Below are 21,450 nucleotides of genomic sequence, written 5' to 3'. Positions count from 1 at the left end.
ACTGCCTTCATTTTGATTTGATCCCTGAAAATGAGAGAGGTCTCGTAGGGCCTCACCTACCACAATATGTCATTGTATGGGACAATGTGAATTTCCACCGTGGCCCGCTCATCAGGGCCTGGTTCACTACTCATCCAAGGATGGTCAAGGTGTTCCTACCACCTTACTCTCCTTTCCTCAATCCTATTGAGGAGTATTTCTCCGCTTGGAGGTGGAGAGTGTATGAGCATCAGGCTCGAGACCAGAGGGCCCTGCTGCATGCAATGGATGCTGCATGTGAGGACATCACAGGGGATCAGTGTAGGAGATGGTTGAGACATTCATGCCGTTTCTTCCCTCGCTGCATCGCAAGAGAAAATATCCGTTGCGATGTGGATGAGAATTTATGGCCTAACAGAGAGCAGCGCGTCGATGGCCAGGAGGATGAGGATGGTGGCCAGGAAAGAGAGGGTGACAATGGCGACCACTGAAAATATTACTGTACTATAGTTCTGAAACTTTATTTACAGTATGGTAGGCTAGAGTTTTTTTTTTTTTTTTTTGTGTTTATAACTGTTCACATTTACAGAATCCTGTATATGTTTTCTTTTAGAGTATGTTCTCTAATGTTAACATTTCTTTGTACGAATAAAAATGTTTACAGTTTCCTTGAGTATGAGTGGTTTATTGGAGGCTGATTTTACTGTAAAATCTTTTAGTTTTATTCATAGTGGTATTCTGTTGCTAGACCTGTGCCTCAGTGACAAAACGTCTAAGCATTTTGACTTGCAGTGCTTAAACAATGCCAAAGGTATAATGCATTTTGGGGGCATTGACTATTTATATGAGAAGGATATTTAGTTTTGACACATGGATAAACTGTTTTGGGAGAGATATGAGCTTTTGCAGGGGATCCATGGTGTTGTGCTAAACCATCCAGGTTATTTTGACAAAAGCACTAAATGAATGCACATGTGCCAAGGCAATTGAGAAGGATCTGTGCTATTTTGACTGTACTGACCTTTTATATGGGAAAGGAATCTGCTTTTGAAGCATGGAAGAAGAGTTTGGGGAAAGATATTTGATTTTGCTAGTGAGCTATAATGTTGAGCAGAACTGTAAGACTGTTTGGCCAAATGACCTTATGGTTTTGAGAATGTCATCTCGGTTTCAAGAAATGAGCCAAACCAATCGAGAAAAACTGTAATACACAGAACCTCCTCATCTTCTTGGACTGCCTTCATTTTGATTTGATCCCTGAAAATGATAGAGGTCTCGTAGGGCCTCACCTACCACAATATGTCATTGTATGGGACAATGTGAATTTCCACCGTGGCCCGCTCATCAGGGCCTGGTTCACTACTCATCCAAGGATGGTCAAGGTGTTCCTACCACCTTACTCTCCTTTCCTCAATCCTATTGAGGAGTATTTCTCCGCTTGGAGGTGGAGAGTGTATGAGCATCGGGCTCAAGATCAGAGGTCCCTGCTCCATGCAATGGACGCTGTGTGTGAGGATCTTACAGGAGATCAGTGTAGGGGATGGTTGCGACATGCACGCCGTTTCTTCCCTCGTTGCATCGCAAGGGAGAATATACGCTGTGATGTGGACGAGAATCTGTGGCCAGTCAGACAGCAGCGTGTGGATGGCCAGGAGGGTGAGGAGGACGGTGGCCAGGAGAGGGAGGGTGAGGACAGCGACCACTGAAGAACTGTTAGTTGTGAAACTCCAGCTTTATTTACTGCACTGTAGGCTGCAGATAATTTTTTGTTTGTGTGTTTATATTACAGTATATTATTGTATGGAAGTTATTTTATGTGTGTGAATGATAATGGCTACAATTTCCTTGGCAGTATGAGTGCAGTGTGTGATGTCAAACCTTGGAGGCTACTCTTACCCTAAAATCCTATTTCTTTTTTCAGTTTTATACACAATTGTATTCTGTTAGCTAGACAAAAAACAGTACAGTAACCATTGTCAATGAAGGACTGGGCTAAGACTGAAAGGTGGACCTGAGGGATATTTCAATGGTCCTCTGCCATAGTGACAAAACATCTAAACATTTTGACTTGCAGTGCTTACACAATGCCAAAGGGACGAAGCATTTTGGGGGCACTGACTGTTTAAATGAGAAGGAAATTTAGTTTTGAAGCATGAATGAACAGTTTTGGGAGAGATATGAGCTTTTTCAAGTGAGCTATAGTGTTGTGCTGAACTGTAAGACTGTTTTGCAAAATGATCTTAGAGTTTTGAGAATGTAATTTCTGTTTCAAGAAATGAGCCAAACCAATGGTACTGTAAAAAAAAAAAATATATATATATATATATGACTTTAATGGTACTTTTTTTAAAGGTTTAAGTCCAGAAGAAGAACAAGAGGTCACAGAAGGTAATGAAGCAGAAAGGCAGGACTTGAAAGAGACTGTAGAAGATGAAGAGGACATTATACTGGAAAACAATGTAGAAATGGAAAGACTGGAGGATGAAGAGCAGATCGAAGAACAACAAATAGAAAGTGGGGAGGAAGAACCAGAGAGGCCTGTTGAGGAACAGAGATTCAAAAGTCCAGAAAAAGAGCAAGAGGACACAGAGGGTGATAGGACAGAGAGTCAGGACTTAAGAGAGGCTGTAGATAGAAGATGAAGACATTTAATCAGAGAAAAATGTAGAAGTGAGGATGAAGGAAAGATCGGAGGATAAAGAGCAAATTGAAGAGCAAGAGACAGAAAGTGGAGGCGGAGAACCAGAGAGACCTGTTGAGGAAGGAGACATGAAAGTGAAAGAAAAGACTAAACAGGCAAAGGAGATGAAGAAACAGGTAAAGAAAAGAATGATCAGTGCACTTAAGATGAATGAAATGGAAGAGAGAAGAGAGATAGAGGGAGTCGTATTAAAACCAGAATGGTGAGTAGAAGAAGATGGGCTGAAGCAAAGACTCACTTCTATTACTCATTAATAATGCCCAACATGGCAAATTAATCCAATCTTCTAAATAAAAGAGCAAAGTGTTGATTAGAAAAGTTAACACGTCATCCCAGCTGCCGTTAGAAGCTCCGGTGGCTCTAGAAATAGACAGTATTCTGAGATTCGTGTGTATGACGCTCATGCCCATTGGCTGCTCCAGTCTGAAAAGTTTTTTGTTTTTCTTTATACTGTAGGGAAAACATTTTATGAGACTGTAGTTGTCAAATTTTATTGGTGATTTCAAATCTGAAATTTTATCTTAAATGTAATAATTTAACAGTTTTGGAGAATTGGATGTTTCCCCATTCAGAGAGATAGGAGCTGCACTTGGATGACCAAAATCCCTCTGGCTCTCCCTTCATGTCAGTGTCTGGACACAGCTTTGAATGCCATTTGAAAGACATTTATTAGGCTAATAGTTTGACGATCCAGACACAACTTTATTTAGTTTTTCTCAGTATATGGAGTGGACATTAATGAATGATTGGGAATACAGATTTCACTTCTCTTTAAATAAAGCTTATTATCTGCCTGTTATTCAGTTCCAACACTTATAGATGCTTTTGTATTTCCATCTCCAGCCTGCAGGAGTATCGCCAAGGACTTCAACAGGGGGATTCACAGCCAATGATTGATGATGCATTTCAGCAGCGACCATTGCAAGTTCAAGTTTACAATGCTTCTTCATGCTTCGATCATCCATGACCTTATCATTGGCTGCTGTCTACCTATATCAATCGTGGAAAATGAACATTTCAGACATTTTTTACACACCATGGATGAAAGATACACCCCAATCTCCAGAACAACAATAACCAGCAAACAGATACCTCAACTAGTGATGAGAGTGAAAGAGTGCATCAAATCCAGTCTGGTAGATCAGAAATCAATCTCTGTAACTGCTGATATATGGTCAGATCTTACCTGGGAGTCACAGCTCATGTTCTCAACTCTTCAGCCAGTGGGTACACTCTGAACGCCTACCTGCTGGACTGCAGGAGATTCAAAGGGCGTCACAGCTCTGAAAACATTTCAGCTACATTTGATGAAATACTAGATGACTACAATATCAGTGATAAGGTAGATTTTATCATCACTGATAATGCAGCTAACACCAAGAAGGCTTTTAAAGTCATTATGGCAGACCACTCAGATGACAGTGAGGATGAGGAGGACATGGTTGGGGAACAGTTAGATACAGACTTTCTTCTTGGTTCCCGTCAACGGCTATCCTGCTTTGCCCACAGTCTTCAACTGGTTATCGGGGATGGGATGAAAGAAGTAAAAGTGATGTCTCGGGCAATCTCAAAAATGGCCAAACTTGCCAGTCTGCTGCACAGTGGCACGATTTGAGGCTGTTTTTGGAAGTGGTAAAAGCATTCCAGTCTCAAATGTCACGAGGTGAAATTCGCAATTCAGACAAATACAAGCAGTCATCGAATTAGATCATACTGCACTAACTCAGATGTGCTCAGTGGACTTTGAGAATGTTGTCCTCAGCTCACGTGAATGGGCCCAGTGTAGAGAACTTACACAAATTCTTGGACCGTTCGCTGAGGCCACTGAATTGACCGAAATTGTTACATCTGCATGGTTGTCCCTACTGTCCTCGAGCTACATTCTCATTTAACAGAAATGGATAGTGAAAAGAGACTCTGTAGGCCACTGACCAACATATACATGCTGGGAGCGATGCTGGACCCCCAGTTCGGGATGAACTGGGCTGAGATGGATGTCAGAACCAGTGGCAGTGCTACCACCATACAAAATACTAAGAAGGAACTGCAGAAGTCACTAACAGGTATTTATTTCAAAATCCCCCCTTTAAAGTACAGTGTATTTGCAAGGTTATTGAAGTGGAAGAAGAAGTGAGTCAAATTTACTTCGGTTTTCTTTTTTTCCAGACAGCTTGATCGCTCAGGCTAAGAAAGTGGACCTGGACATCTGTGAGGAACCCACAGAACCAACCCAGGATTCTCCCCCAAACGCCAAGAGTCCACGGCTCCTGGCAAAATATAAAACTCACAAAAAGAACAATTCCACCCATGGATATCATCCAAGTGTCAACAGTGAGGTAAATACACACCTGGAGGATATTCAGAGCTGTCCGGCAGAGCAGGATGCCCTTGTATTTTGGTTGAAAAACAAGGACAAATACCGTCATTTGCATGCCCTAGCTGTCAAAGTGCTTTCTGTACCTGCTTCTTCAGGACCAGTTGAAAGAGTGTTCAGTGCTGGAGGGCTCATTATGAGGCCCCATAGAGCCAGTTTAGGAGCGGAAATGCTCTCCTTCCCTCATATTTCTCAAGTGTAACAAAACACTTTTGTAAAACTGAATAGTTGTACTTACCTCACCTGCAGACAGAATGCTACACTCTAAAAGTCGATAATTTACTCAGATTTGTTTTTCCTGTTATAGTTCATGTTAAAAAAGCTTTTGAAGAATACACCGTTGTACAAATGCTTGTACAGTTAAGTATAGACCTTATGTAGCCCCGCCCCTTTTCAGCGCTGCGCTCATTGTCTTTTGACTTCCGGTCTGTATTTTCACAGTGATATTGCGTATTTATGGATGAACGGCTCGTTTTAAAATCTTCCCGGTCTACTGACATTTGTTAAGACATCTGCTTTAAACATTACAATCCTCATGATAACTTTCATTAACTTTACATTAAGTAAATCCACTTCAAAAGCTAATTACTCCTGGACAGCAATGCCATAGAAATATACAGAGCGACCGCAAAAACAGAAGTTAAAAGACAATATTCTAAAGATGGCGGCGTCCTCGTTTCTCTGGCGCATAAGGTCTATACTGTGAAAAATTATTCTTATGAATTTCTTAAACACCTGATGAATTTATTTTAAAATTCTGCAGTTTGTCCTCAAATAAAAAGAACATATGTTAAATTACACTGTGTTCATTGTTGTTTAAAAAAATACAATGTCTTTCCTATTAACCCACGTCCAAATAACAATATAATACAATACAATATTTTTTTCAGGGAAGGCATAAACCAACCATATATATATATTTATATATACCAACCACAATATAGCTTCACTGCACATGAAGACACTTCTTTTCTACACTACTGTGTACATCTGCAGTGAAGCTATATTGTAATTTAGTTGCTCAAATGCTCAGTACTAGTACCTAGCAGTGGTAACAGTAGTGGGTTGGTGTTTGTATATCAGTTCTAACACTGCTATTATGAGGTATCACCATATGTCATCATTCTGTTTTCTTTAGATAAGAAGATTATATGATATCAAGGGGAATTTCTATACTTAAAAATCCTGGGTGTTGTGACACTGTTTTTGCTTTTAGATCAACAAATAATAACCCAAAATGATTGTCTTGATAATGTCATGCATAAGACTTTTTTTCCCTGTCCTGGACTCGGTCTTGACTTGGACTCGAACCTCTTTGGACTCGATCTTGACTTGGACTCGAACCTCTTTGGACTCGGTCTTGACTTGGACTCGAACCTCTTTGGACTCGATCTTGTCTTGGACTCAAACCTCTTTGGACTCGATCTTGTCTTGGACTCGACTAGTCCTGGTCTTGGACTCGACAAAGGTGGTCTTGACTACAGCCCTACCAAGAGGCATTTCAAAGATGGCCACTGAGTGAAATGACTTTGGCTAAAGCCAGTACAATGAGCAAGGAACAATGTGAACTTGAACTAAGGCTAAAAAAAGTTTTGTTTTACTTCACAGCAAGTCAGCTGTCAACATGGCAGCAAAGAGAAAGACACAGGTATAAAATGTTATACAATACAGTTAGCTCTTTGCTAGTCTATTACACATTGTCATCCATTTGGAAAGTTCTCATAATACTGATGTTTATATTTGTTTCAGTGCTGTTTAGATTTTTAGATGTTTAAAAATTGTTTTGCATTTTAACTTTTAGACATTCTCTGTCCAAGTTAAGTAATTAATTCATTTCTAACCAGATTTTACATTTGTACAGAATGTCCATTCCATGCGTCTCTGGACGTATTTCCAGTGGAATTTGTACCCAAGATGCGTCTGAGAAAGGTTGGCATTAATCTGTATTTCAATCTGTTAATGTTGTGTGTTAATAATACCGGTGAAGTTTTCATGAACAGAACATTAATTTAAATAATTTATTAAATGTCGGCGCCAATGGCCTCGTGGTCAGTGCAGACATGTAGCGCCTTTGCGCTCGGGCGGCCCGGAGTCCCGGCTCGTGGACCTTTCCCGATCCCATCCCCCGTCTCTCTCCCACCTCGTTTCCTGTCATCTCTCTACTGTCCTGTCACAATAAAAGGAAAATCACCCAAAAAAAATTATAAAGTCATTAATTTATGTTTTTGCTCAAACTATGAATGGATCAGTATCCCAAAAATATTTAGCTCTGTTGTAATGTTAAGAACTCCACATTCAGTGTATGCTAATGTCTAGGGTACTTTATTGCAAAAAATAAACATCTGGAATGGAATTCATATTTGCTTACTGATTACAGTATGAGTACAGGCAGTGCAAAAGAGCATACGGTTAGAAGATCACACACCAATACACAAACAATGATTAATAAGGTGAAGAATTGTAAATTCATATATTAATTTAAAATATTCTGTACATTACTACAGTGAATATAACATATAATCTAACTATATAACATGTAGAGTTCAGGTGTATATTTCCATTGCTTCTGAATATGTTAACAGCAGTTGTTGAAGTTGCTCTTCAGTCTGAGTGGCATTTATGGGTCAGTTTTGGTTAAGATGATAAGAATCCTAAATGATGAATTGGAATTCAAATTTCAGATTTCATGCTTTGATGACAAAACCTGCTGTAGTGCGGATATGCTGGAGCTTTGCTTGTGGAGAAAGGTCTTTTTAAGTGGTGGTGAAAGCTGTCTGTTAAGGTTAGGGGTTAGTTTCTGTTGTAGTAGCATTCACCTTTCAGCACGCCACCTTTCGTTACGTACATCCCTCGACCTGCAGCTTCCCCTGTCTCTGTCTCTGTGCTGGGGGTGTTGCTGGACCACAGTAATGACACATGAGGATGGAGGCTTTCCGTGGTGCTTTGTTAAAAGTTTTTGATGAGTTACGTTAAATGCTTTAAAAAATGTAGTAATGATATGTAAAGATATGTAAAAAAATTTAAATGTAATGATGATTTGTTTAGTAATTGGCTCTTTATTTTTACCTAATTCAGAGGGACGTAAAGAGGTGTTGGTGCATTGGTTGCCTTGTCCATCCTGGTAAGAATAAGTAAACCGACATGGCAACAATGTTAACTGTCTTGTCAGATACAGACAGCGATGTTGCCAATGTCATTATTTTTAATTTTGACATAGAAGTGGGCGGGATAATATCGCGAGCGGGCGCGGGCGCCGTGAGCGCTGAGCGAGCAGGAACGAGTAGTGAGTTGTCGTCGAAAAAGATGGATAATGCAAAAAAGCTGTCGGGGGCTAAACATAGAAAAAGAAAGAGAGAAAAGGAGATGGCATGTCAATTGATGCAACAGCAGCTAAATAAGTGGATGGTGAAAGGCTACAGGTAGGATTTTGTTTTGTGTCCAGGCATGTAGGCTAATGCCATGCCATCGGAACTACCGGGAGATTCCCGGTGGGCCGACGTGCTTTTTGGGCCGATACATCTCATACTTTTTTGTTTCGTTTTTTGTCTTAACGGCCCATAAAACTGGTAAATCGGCGGCCCATTCGTTTTGTTTTACTTAATTGGCGGCGCTGGGTTAGTGCGTAATTAGTGTGTAATGCATTGGTCAATAAAAAGTCAGCGTTAGTTTTTTTTTTCTGACACCCCATGAAACACGTAGATCAGCGGCCCATTTGGTTCTTTTCTTGATTGACACTGGGCTAGCCCAATCACACCTTTAATGTGAAGTATAGAAATATACTCTTTCAAGTATAGAAATTAGTACAAAACTAATTATGAAAGTTTCCTTTATATTTCAGTGCATTTGTTTTACAATATATGGCTATTACTATCATGGGATTAATATTATAACTATTATTATGTAGTAGTAATGTAGACAGACACTGTAACTAAAATAATTTTTCTTTGTTTAATTTGCACCAGATTGATGAATTTAACATTTAAAAAGCACTATATATATATATATATATATATATATATATATATATATATATATATATATATATGAAGAGTTCAGATGCAAAAGCCTCTAAGTGCCATCTTAAATTTTCTTCTAGAATGATCATTTTTATCAAGCTTGTATATTTAAATTCAGTAATTTCACTTAAATGGCAATGAAAATGACCTATTAATTGTCATTTAAGTGAAATTACTGAACTTAAATCTACGAGCTTGATAAAAATGATCATTCTAGAAGAAAATTCCAGATGGCACTTAGAGGCTTTTGCATCTGAACTCTTCATATATATATTGTTATTATAAGTTGATTGGATTGGATTTTTTGCTGCCGCATCCTTCTCACCTTTTTTTACCCCTGACCTGTTTTCATGCCTGCATTGTGGAGAGCGCAGTGCATGGTTGCATTGCAACGACAGACGCCACGGGAAAATCCGACCGAATTTTACTATTAATAATAAAAGATAAGCTAAAGTGCATTGTAAATGTCAGTAATTTATCTTTTTATAAAAAATTATTTAAAGTCTGAAATATGTGAGGTTTATCTTTTTATAAAAACAACTTTTTTGTCTAAACTTTATTTGAACTTGTACATGTTAGTATATAACATGTTGCAAGACACTTTTAAAATCTGGCTATCATTTTTAATGGTATTATTTTAATGTTTATGTAAACAAAAAGTGCATATTGATGCTAATTTTATTTGTTATTTGCTGGTTTTCGACATTGTGTAGTATTAGTACTTTTTGAACAGGATTCTGTGATCACCGTGGTCATTTTTGTCACTATAATCATTGAAATGAAATGTTCATGCCATTTCATCTCTAGTTATGATCAACTATGATCAACTAAAATCAACTAATTATGTGTTTTTTACAGTATAATATGCATAGTACAATTTGACACACGTTGTTGGGTGTGGAAGGTTACTAATCGTTTTATCTGTAAATTAAATTAATGTTTTTTCAATTACTTAATTCATTGAAATAAAATGAATTCTTTGATTTGAATTTTTTTTTTGGTAGGTCTTAAATTTCAAACTTTATGGTCGTAAAATGTCTTAAAAAGGTCTTAAATTTGACTTGCTGAAACCTGCAAGAACCCTGTGTAATCAACAAATCTTTTGCTGCATCAGGTTAAACCCACAATGCAATCTGTCGTTTTAGTTTGATATTTAATGGGGGCAAATTTAGTAAGTTTATAGTTAACAGGGTAGCAATTGTGAACAATTTTAATAGAGAATTAATTTGGATTTCTTCACCACTACTACTAACCGGTTGGATGACGCATTAGTGATACTGAAAGCTGATTGGCCTTGATGGTTATATATGCGGAAAAGGGCCAATTTAATTAATTTATATGATGTCCGATTTATTCTCCCTTGTGGCTTTTTCCACGGGTTTTAATAATAAAACTGGTCTGAAAGAATGAATATCATATTAAAGAAAACGTCAACATTAAATTTTAATAAATCAGAGTCGATCGATGTGCGCGTGCGTGATTCGAATTTTAGTTGCTAATAGTAACGCATTTTATGAATTCTGCAATCTGCATGTATCCGGATTTCACGATCGACCGCTGTCTGTTGATTGAGAGACGAGGAGAATTAACAGACTTTTTGCTGAGACTTTTCTGACACAAAACTTGATCTTTCAAAGCTATTTTCTGGATTTCTGAGGAGACTTTTATTGTAGAAGGACATCGGGGGATATATCCTTTATATAGAGTTACATTTTTGAAAGCGTTATATAATTTCGGAGAATATTTTTATTTGTTTGTTTAATATTTTTTTCAGGGGTGAAATTTTTTATTTCTGAGGAGATTACTATTGTGTTGTGTTGTGTTGTGTTGTGTTGTGTTGTGTTGTATTGCAGTTTGGAGGAGGATATACGTTAGATGGCTCACATGATGGGCGAAGGAGGTGAGTGCTTTAATTGTTCATTTATGGTTTATGGTATGATGTTGTACAATGACTGACGTTACATTAATTTGAAGAACCCATTTGATCACATTTATCTGATTCCTTGCATGCGAAATTAAGTTTTGAATTTGAGTAACTTAACTGAAGTAAAAATTTGTAATTGACCACAGACATTGATTACTGATTATTATTATTAAAATATAACTAACTATGTGATATGTGAAATATCCATCCTAAGATCACTCCAGATCCAGGAGAGCTGCTTTCCCTCAGACGGCTGGTGGTCAGGAGGTTTGGAGACCCGATTCTGATGACCGTGATGATCAGGATCCGCTGCCCCGGGATGGACAAAGTAAGTTATACAATTTCCTTACTTGAGTGAAAGTAATATTAGTCAGTTACAAGTAAAAGTTGAAAAGACTGATTTTTACTCAAGTAAAAGTACAGAAGTACTTGTTTTTAAAAGTACTTAAGTATCAAAAGTAAAAAGTAAATGTCAATGCATTGTTTTATTATTGTTGTTTGTAATACTTACAGTACCTTATGCCTCTGAATCTATGCCTGCCTGCCCTCATATCAATATGAAATGTATTTCTAGAACACAGTTCCTGTAGTGGGATTGAATGAGAGATTGAATAAGTGCTCTCAATAACGTCCACAATAGTTTCGGACACCCAGTTTCGGGCTGTTCCCTCAAATAGTGCCCTATTTAAAGTTTTTTGGCTTTTAGTATGAATATGTCAGCCACTGTTATAAGCTAGTGTGCTCCAAAACAATGACATTTAGAAGACCAAACCCAACGTTGAAAATGAAAATCAGATTGATGTCAGAATCCAACTACTTTCTACTCAAGGACCTTGACAGAAATGTAGTGGAGTAAAAAGTACGATACTTGACTTTCAAGTGTAGTGAAGTTAAAGTAAAATGTTTCCAGAAAAAATAATACTCAAGTAAAGTACAGATGCTCAAAAAGTGTACTTAAGTACAGTACTCAAATAAATGTGCTTTGTTACTGTCCACCTCTGCCAGACCCGACCCAGACACAGAGTCAGGATCTTCCTGGATATCTGAGTTCTCTGTTTCTGTGTCCACAGGTCAGGCTCACGGGACGAAGGCGAAGGGGAACCCAGATGATGGACGTCCGTCCACTTCATCTAAACACACTCGCAGAGGTCAGAATAGGCTTTTAATAAAGAAGTTTAATGGCTTAGTTTGTATTTCTATTTTCAATGTCTGATTTGTCAACTAAAGTAACGGTAACACTTTATTTTGATGGTCCCTTTTGAACATTCTGTCGACTATAAGTAACTTTGCAACTACAGACGGGTCTAATAGTTGTTTTCATTTGTTTTTTCTTCATTTCACCAGGACGTTGGAAGAGGCCTGATTGTTTCCTCAGGTTCTGGAAGGCTTTTAAGGCTGTTTTCTGCTGCTGTTCCAGGAATGTTGTGGAGCCTTTTATTCCTCCAGCTGATCCTGTTCCTGAACCATCATCACCCTCTCCAGATCATAATGGTAAATCATTATTTCTCCAACATTATTTTAAACAGTATTATCTTGTTTTCCACTCAAAATAAGGCTTGTTTTTACAGAATATTAAAATGATTTCCCCCATTATAATATTATTTTCTCGACCTGCGCTGACAATTTTTAAATAAAACAATGGATCTAGCAACAGTTTTTGATGTCTGAAATGTTCCATCCTCAGGCCTCTCCAGATCCTGGAGAACTGCTTCCAGAGATTCTTCTCCGTGCTTCACGTCATCCTCAGCTTGGACCTCACCCTGGTCCTCACCCCGCCCTGAGACCCATGTCGAGAGGATGTGTAGAGAGTCGCTGAGTCTGAGCAGCCGAGGCTCGTACTGCTCCGAGTGGAGGTGGAGTGGCGATGGATCGGAGAGCCCAAAGCAACAGGGTTTGTCCAGGTCCGACAGCCTCGAAGGGTTTCTGTGTCCTCCGCTGCCGGGTCAAGTTCCTGTCGAGCCAACAGGGTGCCGAACTGCTCAGGGTGCCGTGGAGGCTTCTCCAGTGAACAAGAGCTCAATAGGTGAGACTGAAATAAGGCCGGGCAGTGTAAAGTCTACAGATAGAGATTTAGCTATTTCATGCATAACTGAGTCAAGTTAAAACAATACAAATAACAATAAAACAATGGATCTAGCAAGCTAATAATTGTCTCACATTTTTCTGTTTGTTTTTCAGAGTCCTTCAAGTCTTTCTATAACGTGGAAAAGATGATTGGATCCGGAGGATATGGCAAGGTGTTCCTGGGAACACGCAAATTTGATGGCAAAAAGGTAAATCTTACTGAATTGTACAAACATTTTGCTCTTGCATGCATCAAAACACATTTAAAACAATTTACAGATGGTTTAATAAGATGTTTTTTTTGTGTGTGCAGGTTGCCATCAAGCGGATGCGCAAGATTGACAACGATCTTTATCTTAATATTGTAAGTTGGCCAAAACCTGAATGTGTATGGAGTTGTTTAAGTGCAGATTACTGTAGTTAATACACCCGTAGGAAGCATTAGGTGTAAATGTGATCAACAAATAAGCCTAGAGGCACCAAATAACTTTGAGCTGAAAAGGCTCTTTTGAACGCATCTAAAAAGATCAAAGAAAAGTACATTTCAAAATGATGTTTTCTTCAGATTTTTACCCAGCTAACCTTCTGTCTGCTTCTTCTCTCTAGCCTGGGAATCCCGAACCTCTCGTTACAGAAGTGGCGCTGCTGATGATGATGAGGCGAGAATCCATAAGCCCCTTCGTCATACAACTGTACCAGTGGTTTGAAGAGCCTAGAGGATTCACTCTGGTTATGGAGTATCCGGAGCCCTGCGAGAGATTGCTGGACTCAATCACTCGTGATCCTTGGAATGACAGGTTCTCACAGGTCGTCATGAGACAGGCTGTGCAAGCAGTGCAACACTGCATCCATCATGGTGTTTTCCATAATGACATTCATTCACAGAATTTCCTGTTGAAGAAAGACACGCTAGAACTCAAGCTGATAGACTTCGGCTGCGGTCAGCTATTTAGTAGTGAAGGCTACGAGAGCAACATATACAAGGGTGAGCATTTTGGGAGTGTGGAAACCTGAAGCTAGTGACTTACTAATTATTTGATGATGCTTAAAAAAAAAAAGCTCAACGATGTGCAAATGTGTTTCTTACAGGAGTTCCGGATTACTGCCCACCTGAAGTCTTGACAGAACCTCGATTCCACGCCGTCCCTGCAAATGTCTGGTCTCTAGGAGTGTTGATGTACGAGGTGTCGAACGGATGTCTTCCTTTTCTTAATAGAACGGAAATCACACAAGCCAAAGTAACATTTGAGAACCGCAACTTTTCCAAATGTGAGTGAATAATGATGAGAACATTGATAAACACACACATAAAGCAAACAATTTGTATAGAAAGTTTAACGGTTGAAGTGTGTCAGAATTTTTATATATAGCTCAACGTATAGCGAAAATGCCAGGTCACATGGTCATGACTAACCAGCTCTCTCCTTATTAAAATGTGTACAGACTGCAGGGATTTGATTGGACAGTGTCTATCCCGGGATCCAACAAAACGCCCCAGCTTAGAGCAGATGTTACAACATCAGTGGTTTGATCGTGATCTACACTAGATTGGAGAAGCTGAGGAGATTCACTCGATCAGTTTCAGGTGTGTGGAAGTGTAACAGGCAGAGTAGGATTATTATCTTTTGTCTTAGATTCTGGATTATTTGTAGTGAGATTTTCAAATTTGTGTTCATTGTAATGTTCTTGTTATAGTCAAATCACCTTCATTTATATAGCGCTTGATACTATACAGATTGTTTTAAAGCCGCATCCCTGTAGTAAACAGGAAAATAACAGAATCAGTAAACCAAACAGAATTCAATTCTGTTCTAGCTCTAAAAAAACATTCATGAGTTGACTTGTTCTTATACTCTTTGTTTTGGATAGGAAATAACACACTTGCTGAGAGCTCTGAGCTGGAGACTTGACCCGAAGCCAGAAGTCCAACACCAACCTGACAGAAACTCAGAGCCTGTCCACGTCTGAGCAAGAATGTGTTTATTTTGTTTATTTTGTTAAATATTTTATTTCACATTTGTATCTCTTGAATTGGAAATGTTGCATGTATGTTTGTAATAAATGTTAAAGAAAATCGTAAATGGGCTTTTTCATTGTGACTTGTTTTGGGATCCTTTATTCATTTGGATGTGTTTTTTTTTTATTATTAATATGGATTTATTATTATGCAACAATAACAAATACAAAACAGTAACAAACAATAATAGACAAAATAGATACAAATTAAATGAAAACAATATCACAGGCAGAAAAATGGCACATCTTTCACACTGTTTACATGTCTGACATTTATGTATATTGTGACATTTGTTAAACATTTATGATGGTTTATTTGTCCATCCTTGTGATATATTGACTCACTCACTCACTCATCGCCATCTACTGGTGTAATGATGGAACAGAGGAGAAGAGGAATCAGGAAAGGACTCTGAAATATGAGTGTTTTTGGTGCTAAACAGACACTGAAGAGGACATAACTGGACAACACTATTATATCACATAATAAACTATTATCTTAAGTCATTAGTGCAGTTCATGATAAGAATCATATTAATAAAAATAAGAGTTACACAACTGGCTACTCGTGCCCACACACAGATTGGCATTGGAGGAGTTTCACTTTTATATTTTATACACTTTTTTTATATTTAGTTTCAACAAAATATCCCTACAAAGATGACAGTTTCGGAAATCCTTTTCCTTCTAGAACCATTTTTTGGTCCCCATGAGGAAAACAGCTTAAAGGCGTGGTATAATGGCCTTTTCACAAGATGTAAAATAAGTCTCTGATGTCCCCAGAGTGTGTATGTGACGTTTTAGCTCAAAATACCCCACAGATATATTTATATAGCATGTTAAAGTCAAAAACCAAGCGGCAACCTCCCTGTCCCAATTCGCCTACTTATACTCCGCCCTATAAGTATGTACTCTTTTTGTGAAGAAAAAGTGCATACTTTTGAGTGTGTAGCAAAAGAGTAGGCAAGCTTTGGGACATACTACTTCGTCATCTTTAACGGACAGACCTGTGTCGCGTGCGTCCTGTCACCGTAAACTGCCCTGTCAATCATCTTGTCACAGTTAAAATCCTCCATTCAATCTAATTTAATTTCTTATCGTTTCGGAGAGAAATGTAGTTGCACGTTGATCTGCCGGTCGTGGGTCTTTCATGCGGAGACTCTCCTCGTGTGTTTGCAATTTGAATATAATGATGCATTTAAAAGTTATGGCTAAACATATCTTTACAAAAGTTCACAATGCCGCTGCAGATGCAATATAATGTGGACAACATTGAAAAAATACATTTTCGTCAGGTTAGATACTGATCTTTAATCACTCAAACCCCTTTATCTAAACCTCTCTACATAAACGCCGGACTCGCGCGTCCTCCATGTCTGTAGTTTTTTAACACTTTTCACTCGTGTTTGTAGTTCTAACTGAATCCTCGTCCGACGCGCGATGGGTTGTGGGCAATATTAGCCGTGCGCATCGATCAAAAAAAATATCAAAAAGTAGTCTTTTAGAATATCTAAATATATATCTAAATAAAAAAAACGAGATAGAGAAATCATGTCTAAAAAAACAATGGGAATCAAAAAGCCTCTCTATGTATTTAAATAGGGAGCTGTAGTATAGCCCACAGGCGCTTACAGGACATTACACACATTTATATTTTTTAAAGCCACTGGATGGCGCTTTTCTCACTTGAAAATTTATTTTTTAAAGGCCTGCACTCTATTTTAGTGTGAAATGTTGCATTTATAAAATAAATACAATATATATATATATATATATATATATATATATATATATATATATATATATATATATATATAATATATATTCTAAAGGGAAAAAAAGCTCATACAATTTTTGTAATTAATGCAAAGTAACATAAAAACCTTTAAAAATTCTAAATAATTATTGATTATATTATAATATAATTGAAAAAATATTATTGAACAAAAATATATTACATTGGTTTTCCTGGGAGGAAAAAAGTAAAATTTTAAGGCTTTGGTCACTTTAGACCGGAAAGAAGCCAGTGTGACCCCTAAACGAAGAAGCCCAGAGGGTTAACCCTTCAGGTGCTCTTCGTCATTTCTGACCGGAAAATATTCTGTTTTGAATTTTTAAAAATCACAGCTTCACCGGAATGTTACGAAACTTGGTGACTTTTATGGCATTAGATATGTGAGAAAAATTTGAGGTCATGATCCGAGCATGCTAAGTGGTCGTAAAAAAAAAATTGTGCCTTTTGTGCTCTTCAGTCAAAAATGACCGACCATATAAGAAATGAATGGGAAATTGACAGAAAGTTTCTGAGAATTTTTGCAGCACAGTTTACTTAAGCACAGCACAGATCGCGCGCTCACTCACACTTAACTTCGGAGAATGTGCTGGCACACGGAAATCACTCTGCTGTATTACAAACCAAAGAAACACTATAAAAATATAATAAACATAAAACTATTACATATATTACATATATCTTCTTATTAATAAATATATATTACATTTTCTTTATCTTTTTATAAGCCTGCCTGAAGAAGGTAGGCTATTATAAATACCGAAACGTCGCAATAGGCTTGTTTGATCATTTTATTTGTAATTTATTTTTCATTCACATTATTATTTTCTCATTGCACTTACAGGATGGATGTCTTTAGAGGCTGTGTGAGACAAATAAACACTCCACTAAATAGACTCAGACTCTCCAGTAGTTCTCCAGTTTTCAACAGAAATAATTATTGACCTTTTAACCCAAACGCACACTTCCGTGCTAGAGAGCCAGAAGAGAGCTCAAGAGAAAGGAGAAGAGATAGAGTCAAGGCTACACACATGTATGACCGAAGAGATGGTCATGACATGCGTGAGTTCACAAGCAGATCTAAAGGGCCCAGGCCTGGCTCCTCTCATAGACTCACTGCTTTCCACAAGGATTAATTCAGACTGGTCAGAGGTCCAAACAGATCTCCAGTGGTTTTGACCATCGTGCAGTGGTCGCAGGCCCATACAGGCCTCCCACAAAAAATAGGGGGCAACGAAATAAGAAGAAACGAGGGGGAAAACAACACAATAGAACTCCTTATTTTGACCACAATCTCCACAACCACGCAGAGTGTGCATTTTTTGAGGACGTTGTTGGGTCCTCCTCCTCAACAACAAAACCACTTCACTGCCCAGCACTCGGTGCCCAACCAACACTTTCAAGAAAGGAGTTCCTTGTACAGTTTCCCCTCACGTTCCTTTTCCAACCAGGGAAACAAAAAGGTTTCCTTTATAAACCATGGGGGTAGATTTAGAGACATAGACATCTCTATAGACAGGGAAACACCAATACAAAAGAAGAAAAGGGACAGGACCCCTCGCTAATTCCCTCGGGAAAAGACAGATTCGAGGGAAGGCTCAACTCCCGTAGGATCACACAGAGTAATGAGTAGGCTACATACCCGCACAACCAGCACTCAAAAGCACGATCAAATCATTTTACGATATCATCAGATTAGTGCATCATTTGAGTAAAGTGACCACAAAAGTGACCAACAACCAACCAATCACTTTCCAGAGACTCACGCTGCTCACAAACACGGTTAGGCCAGCGTTCCCCGGAGAGCAGGTTGGCTTGATGCTCGAAGGCAATGCCAAAAACTGGTCATTCACCACTCAGCTGATTCTAGAACAGCACTATGAAACCCTGATAGAAGAGGCTTTGCAGAACATCCGCAAACAAAACAATCACACAGAATGGCCAAAGGCCTTTGAGATCGCTGCTGGTTGAGCGGGTAGAAATTTTCAGAGCCAAGTTAGTACGGAGGCAATCGAGCAGGCAGAAGCCTTAATCATGGCAGAAATGCAGAGCACTTCAACAGCACAGGTGGTTGAAGTCACACGCGCACCGACTTGTGCGGAAATAGTAACATTGGGCGGACATATATCCACCTCCAATGTTGCTACCACCACACAGGTGGCGTGCACAACACCACCACACACAGCCTGCACTGCCCCATCAGTTCGGCCCAGGGACAGACTTCACCGGGAAGTGTTAAATCATCACATATAAAATGTCGTTTCACGAGTTCACACGTACATGAAATCTAATGTAGTATTTATGCGTATTTGGCTTGCTGTCCAGGGGAGGGCTCCGAGCTCGGAATTTTGCCCGAACCCAGAGTACTCCCCCCTATACTGGGGTAGACCCAGCCGAGTGTGAGGTGATGGGGTGGTGGAGGGATGCTGAGAAACTTGTCGTGAGACAGAAGGTGAGGAAAAGCTTTATTTATACCGGCTTCCTCTTGAGCTGATTGGTTGATTACCTGAACGTGCTCCTCCGGAACTTTGTTACATAAAACTTCATTTAGGATGCAGGCGTTCATGTTTTTGAATGAGCCGGAATTGGATATTTCTTTCAGAGTATGGCATGAAGGAAAGGCGTACATGGTGTATGCAAACTCTGGAAGTATGAAGTGTTTTGAGTGTGGAGATGTGAGCGATAAAAGGATGGCGTGTCCACATAAAGCTCAGAACAGTGAGGAGGCTGCAGGCCATGGCCGCCTGAAGGTCCTGCTCCGCCATGCCGCCTGAACCAGCACTGCCCTGGAGGCTACATGCTCCATATGGGCCACGACCTCATCAGCCTCCAGGACGCCCCTCCTCCCAGACACTTTTACATTTACGGATTTGGCAGACGCTTTTATCCAAAATGCACTTATTAGATTGATGACCCTCCTGGAGCAACCTGGAGAAAAAGTGCCTTGCTCAAGGACACACTGTGTCACAGATCACCCTAGCCACCATCCTCTTCACTACACTTTCCAGCATCCCTCCTGATCCCCTCCTGCACATCATCTACAATCACAGACACCTGCACCTCATCATCACCCTTATCACTCCCACTGTAAAGGCACACTCCTCACCACAGCTCCTTTTCCGACCTTGTTTGTTTGTGTTATGTGGACTCATCTCCCTGTCTCCAGCGATCTACCTCGATCACACTTTGGACTTTCCCTACCTGCTCACCTCATCCCTGCACCTTTATTGTCAATAAACTCACTATTCACCATCATTCTTCCTCTCCTGTGTCTGTATCCGTAACACACTGGTGGTGGCGACTGCGGAGATCGAACCAGCAACCTTCTCCTCACCAGTTCAGAGGTTTAACCCACTACACCTGTGAAGGCCCTTGAGGTTAGCGGAGAAGTCTCTCCCTATACACATTTCCATAAAGCACACACGGAGATGCAGTTGTAACAACAACAAAAAACGTGGTTTATTAATCACAATCTCAGGTTTACATTCTTGGAAGTTTAATTTTGTATTTTTGCTTGGAAAACTGCCACTGTGAAATGCGATACCATTGCATGCAATTGAAGAAATGTCTAATTTCTGAAAGAGGGAACGGAGACGTTATGTCAGAGCGACTGATGAATTGGGATCTAGCCAATGCACACTGGTGTGCGAGATTTGCATCACCCACTCTGCCCTGCGATCCCACTTCAAGTTTTCTGCTGAGGAGCCGAGACGGTGTGTCCCGGCCGTTCAGCGGTGGAACAGCAATTGTGGCAACGGGACGTAATGTCTCCGTTCCCTCCTTCAGGGAACGAGGGTAACAATAGTAACCTAGATGTTCCCTTTCAGTCAGTCACGTTTGACGTTATGTCAGAACGACTGACGAATTGGGATCCCTACTAAAGCGCCACTATTGCTGCCTCTTCCAGCGCTCTGCATAAGCCACCTGATACCCTGCACCTACTGGGGGGGAAGATGGGCCGGGGCTTTACGCATAGAAGATCGAACACTGCTGCTCCTCTGAGACTATTGGATAACACTGGGAAAGCCTGCCTCTTCCAAGCGGAAAGGAACGCTACAGAGACTACATCTGCCCGCAGGGAGGTAACATGTGGAGATTAGGGGGATTCAAGAGATGGCAGAGTGGACTCTGCTAGGGAAAGATAAATAAATAAATTTTTGTCTAACTGTGATTTTGTATATGTACATTTCTGAAATACATAACTTGGACAATTACCTCTGAGAACAGATCACTCTAAATTTGAATGTGGACACATGTATGTTCCGTAAAGCTGCTTTGAAACAATGTGTATTGTAAAAAGCGCTATACAAATAAATGTGAATTGAATTTAATTATGCAAGTATAGTCCATTGAGCTAGCTGAGCCATCACTCACAATGCACTCTTGCAGCAAGGCATACAGAGTGTGTTGTGAATGTGACAGAAAATCCTGTATGTGTGTGTGTGTCATTAGGTGGGAAAATGTGTGCACTTTAGCATTTAAGCTGACTTTTGGTAAAAGTCGTCAAACAAATTGTAAAAAGTAGCTCAATTTGTTGCTAGGTGCTTTTTAAAAAATCAGTTGATAGTCTGAAAGGTTGCTAGC

The 21,450-nt window shown here is 39.4% G+C and overlaps 2 protein-coding genes across 3 annotated transcripts in view; both read left to right on the top strand.

The window, feature by feature from the left end:
- LOC309503487 (uncharacterized protein) overlaps nt 1–21,450 on the top strand; it is a 68,943-nt gene that overhangs the window by 4,928 nt on the left and 42,565 nt on the right. Inside the window, exons 3-5 of the mRNA XM_082176329.1 lie at nt 6,663–6,702; nt 6,916–6,983; nt 8,130–8,175. Of these exons, the coding sequence (XP_082032455.1) occupies nt 6,663–6,702; nt 6,916–6,983; nt 8,130–8,175 (154 nt within the window). The remainder of the gene's footprint in view (nt 1–6,662; nt 6,703–6,915; nt 6,984–8,129; nt 8,176–21,450) is intronic.
- Nucleotides 13,194–15,089, top strand: LOC309503208 (serine/threonine-protein kinase pim-2-like). Of its 2 annotated transcripts, XM_082175900.1 has the most exons (6): nt 13,194–13,267; nt 13,372–13,422; nt 13,665–14,043; nt 14,148–14,327; nt 14,502–14,643; nt 14,928–15,089. In XM_082175900.1, the coding sequence occupies exons 1-5, from the start codon at nt 13,205–13,207 to the stop codon at nt 14,603–14,605; spliced, it is 777 nt and encodes a 258-aa protein (XP_082032026.1). In that variant the 5' UTR covers nt 13,194–13,204; the 3' UTR covers nt 14,606–14,643; nt 14,928–15,089. The 2 variants fall into 2 exon arrangements, with proteins under 2 accessions (XP_082032026.1, XP_082032025.1); XM_082175899.1 differs by having other exon boundaries at nt 14,502–15,089.

This window comes from Leuciscus leuciscus, assembly GCF_965113295.1.
Source record: "Leuciscus leuciscus genome assembly, chromosome: 7".
Taxonomy (NCBI): Eukaryota; Metazoa; Chordata; class Actinopteri; order Cypriniformes; family Leuciscidae; genus Leuciscus; species Leuciscus leuciscus.
This window is presented reverse-complemented; position numbering and strand designations above follow the sequence as displayed.

Excerpts from the sequence above, each read along its gene's own strand:
- LOC309503208 (XM_082175900.1), top strand. The coding sequence starts at position 13,205 with ATGATTGGATCCGGAGGATATGGCAAGGTGTTCCTGGGAACACGCAAA. Across the intron at positions 13,268-13,371 it reads GCAAATTTGATGGCAAAAAG|GTTGCCATCAAGCGGATGCG; the intron begins GTAAATCTTACT and ends TTGTGTGTGCAG. Across the intron at positions 14,328-14,501 it reads GAACCGCAACTTTTCCAAAT|ACTGCAGGGATTTGATTGGA; the intron begins GTGAGTGAATAA and ends AAATGTGTACAG.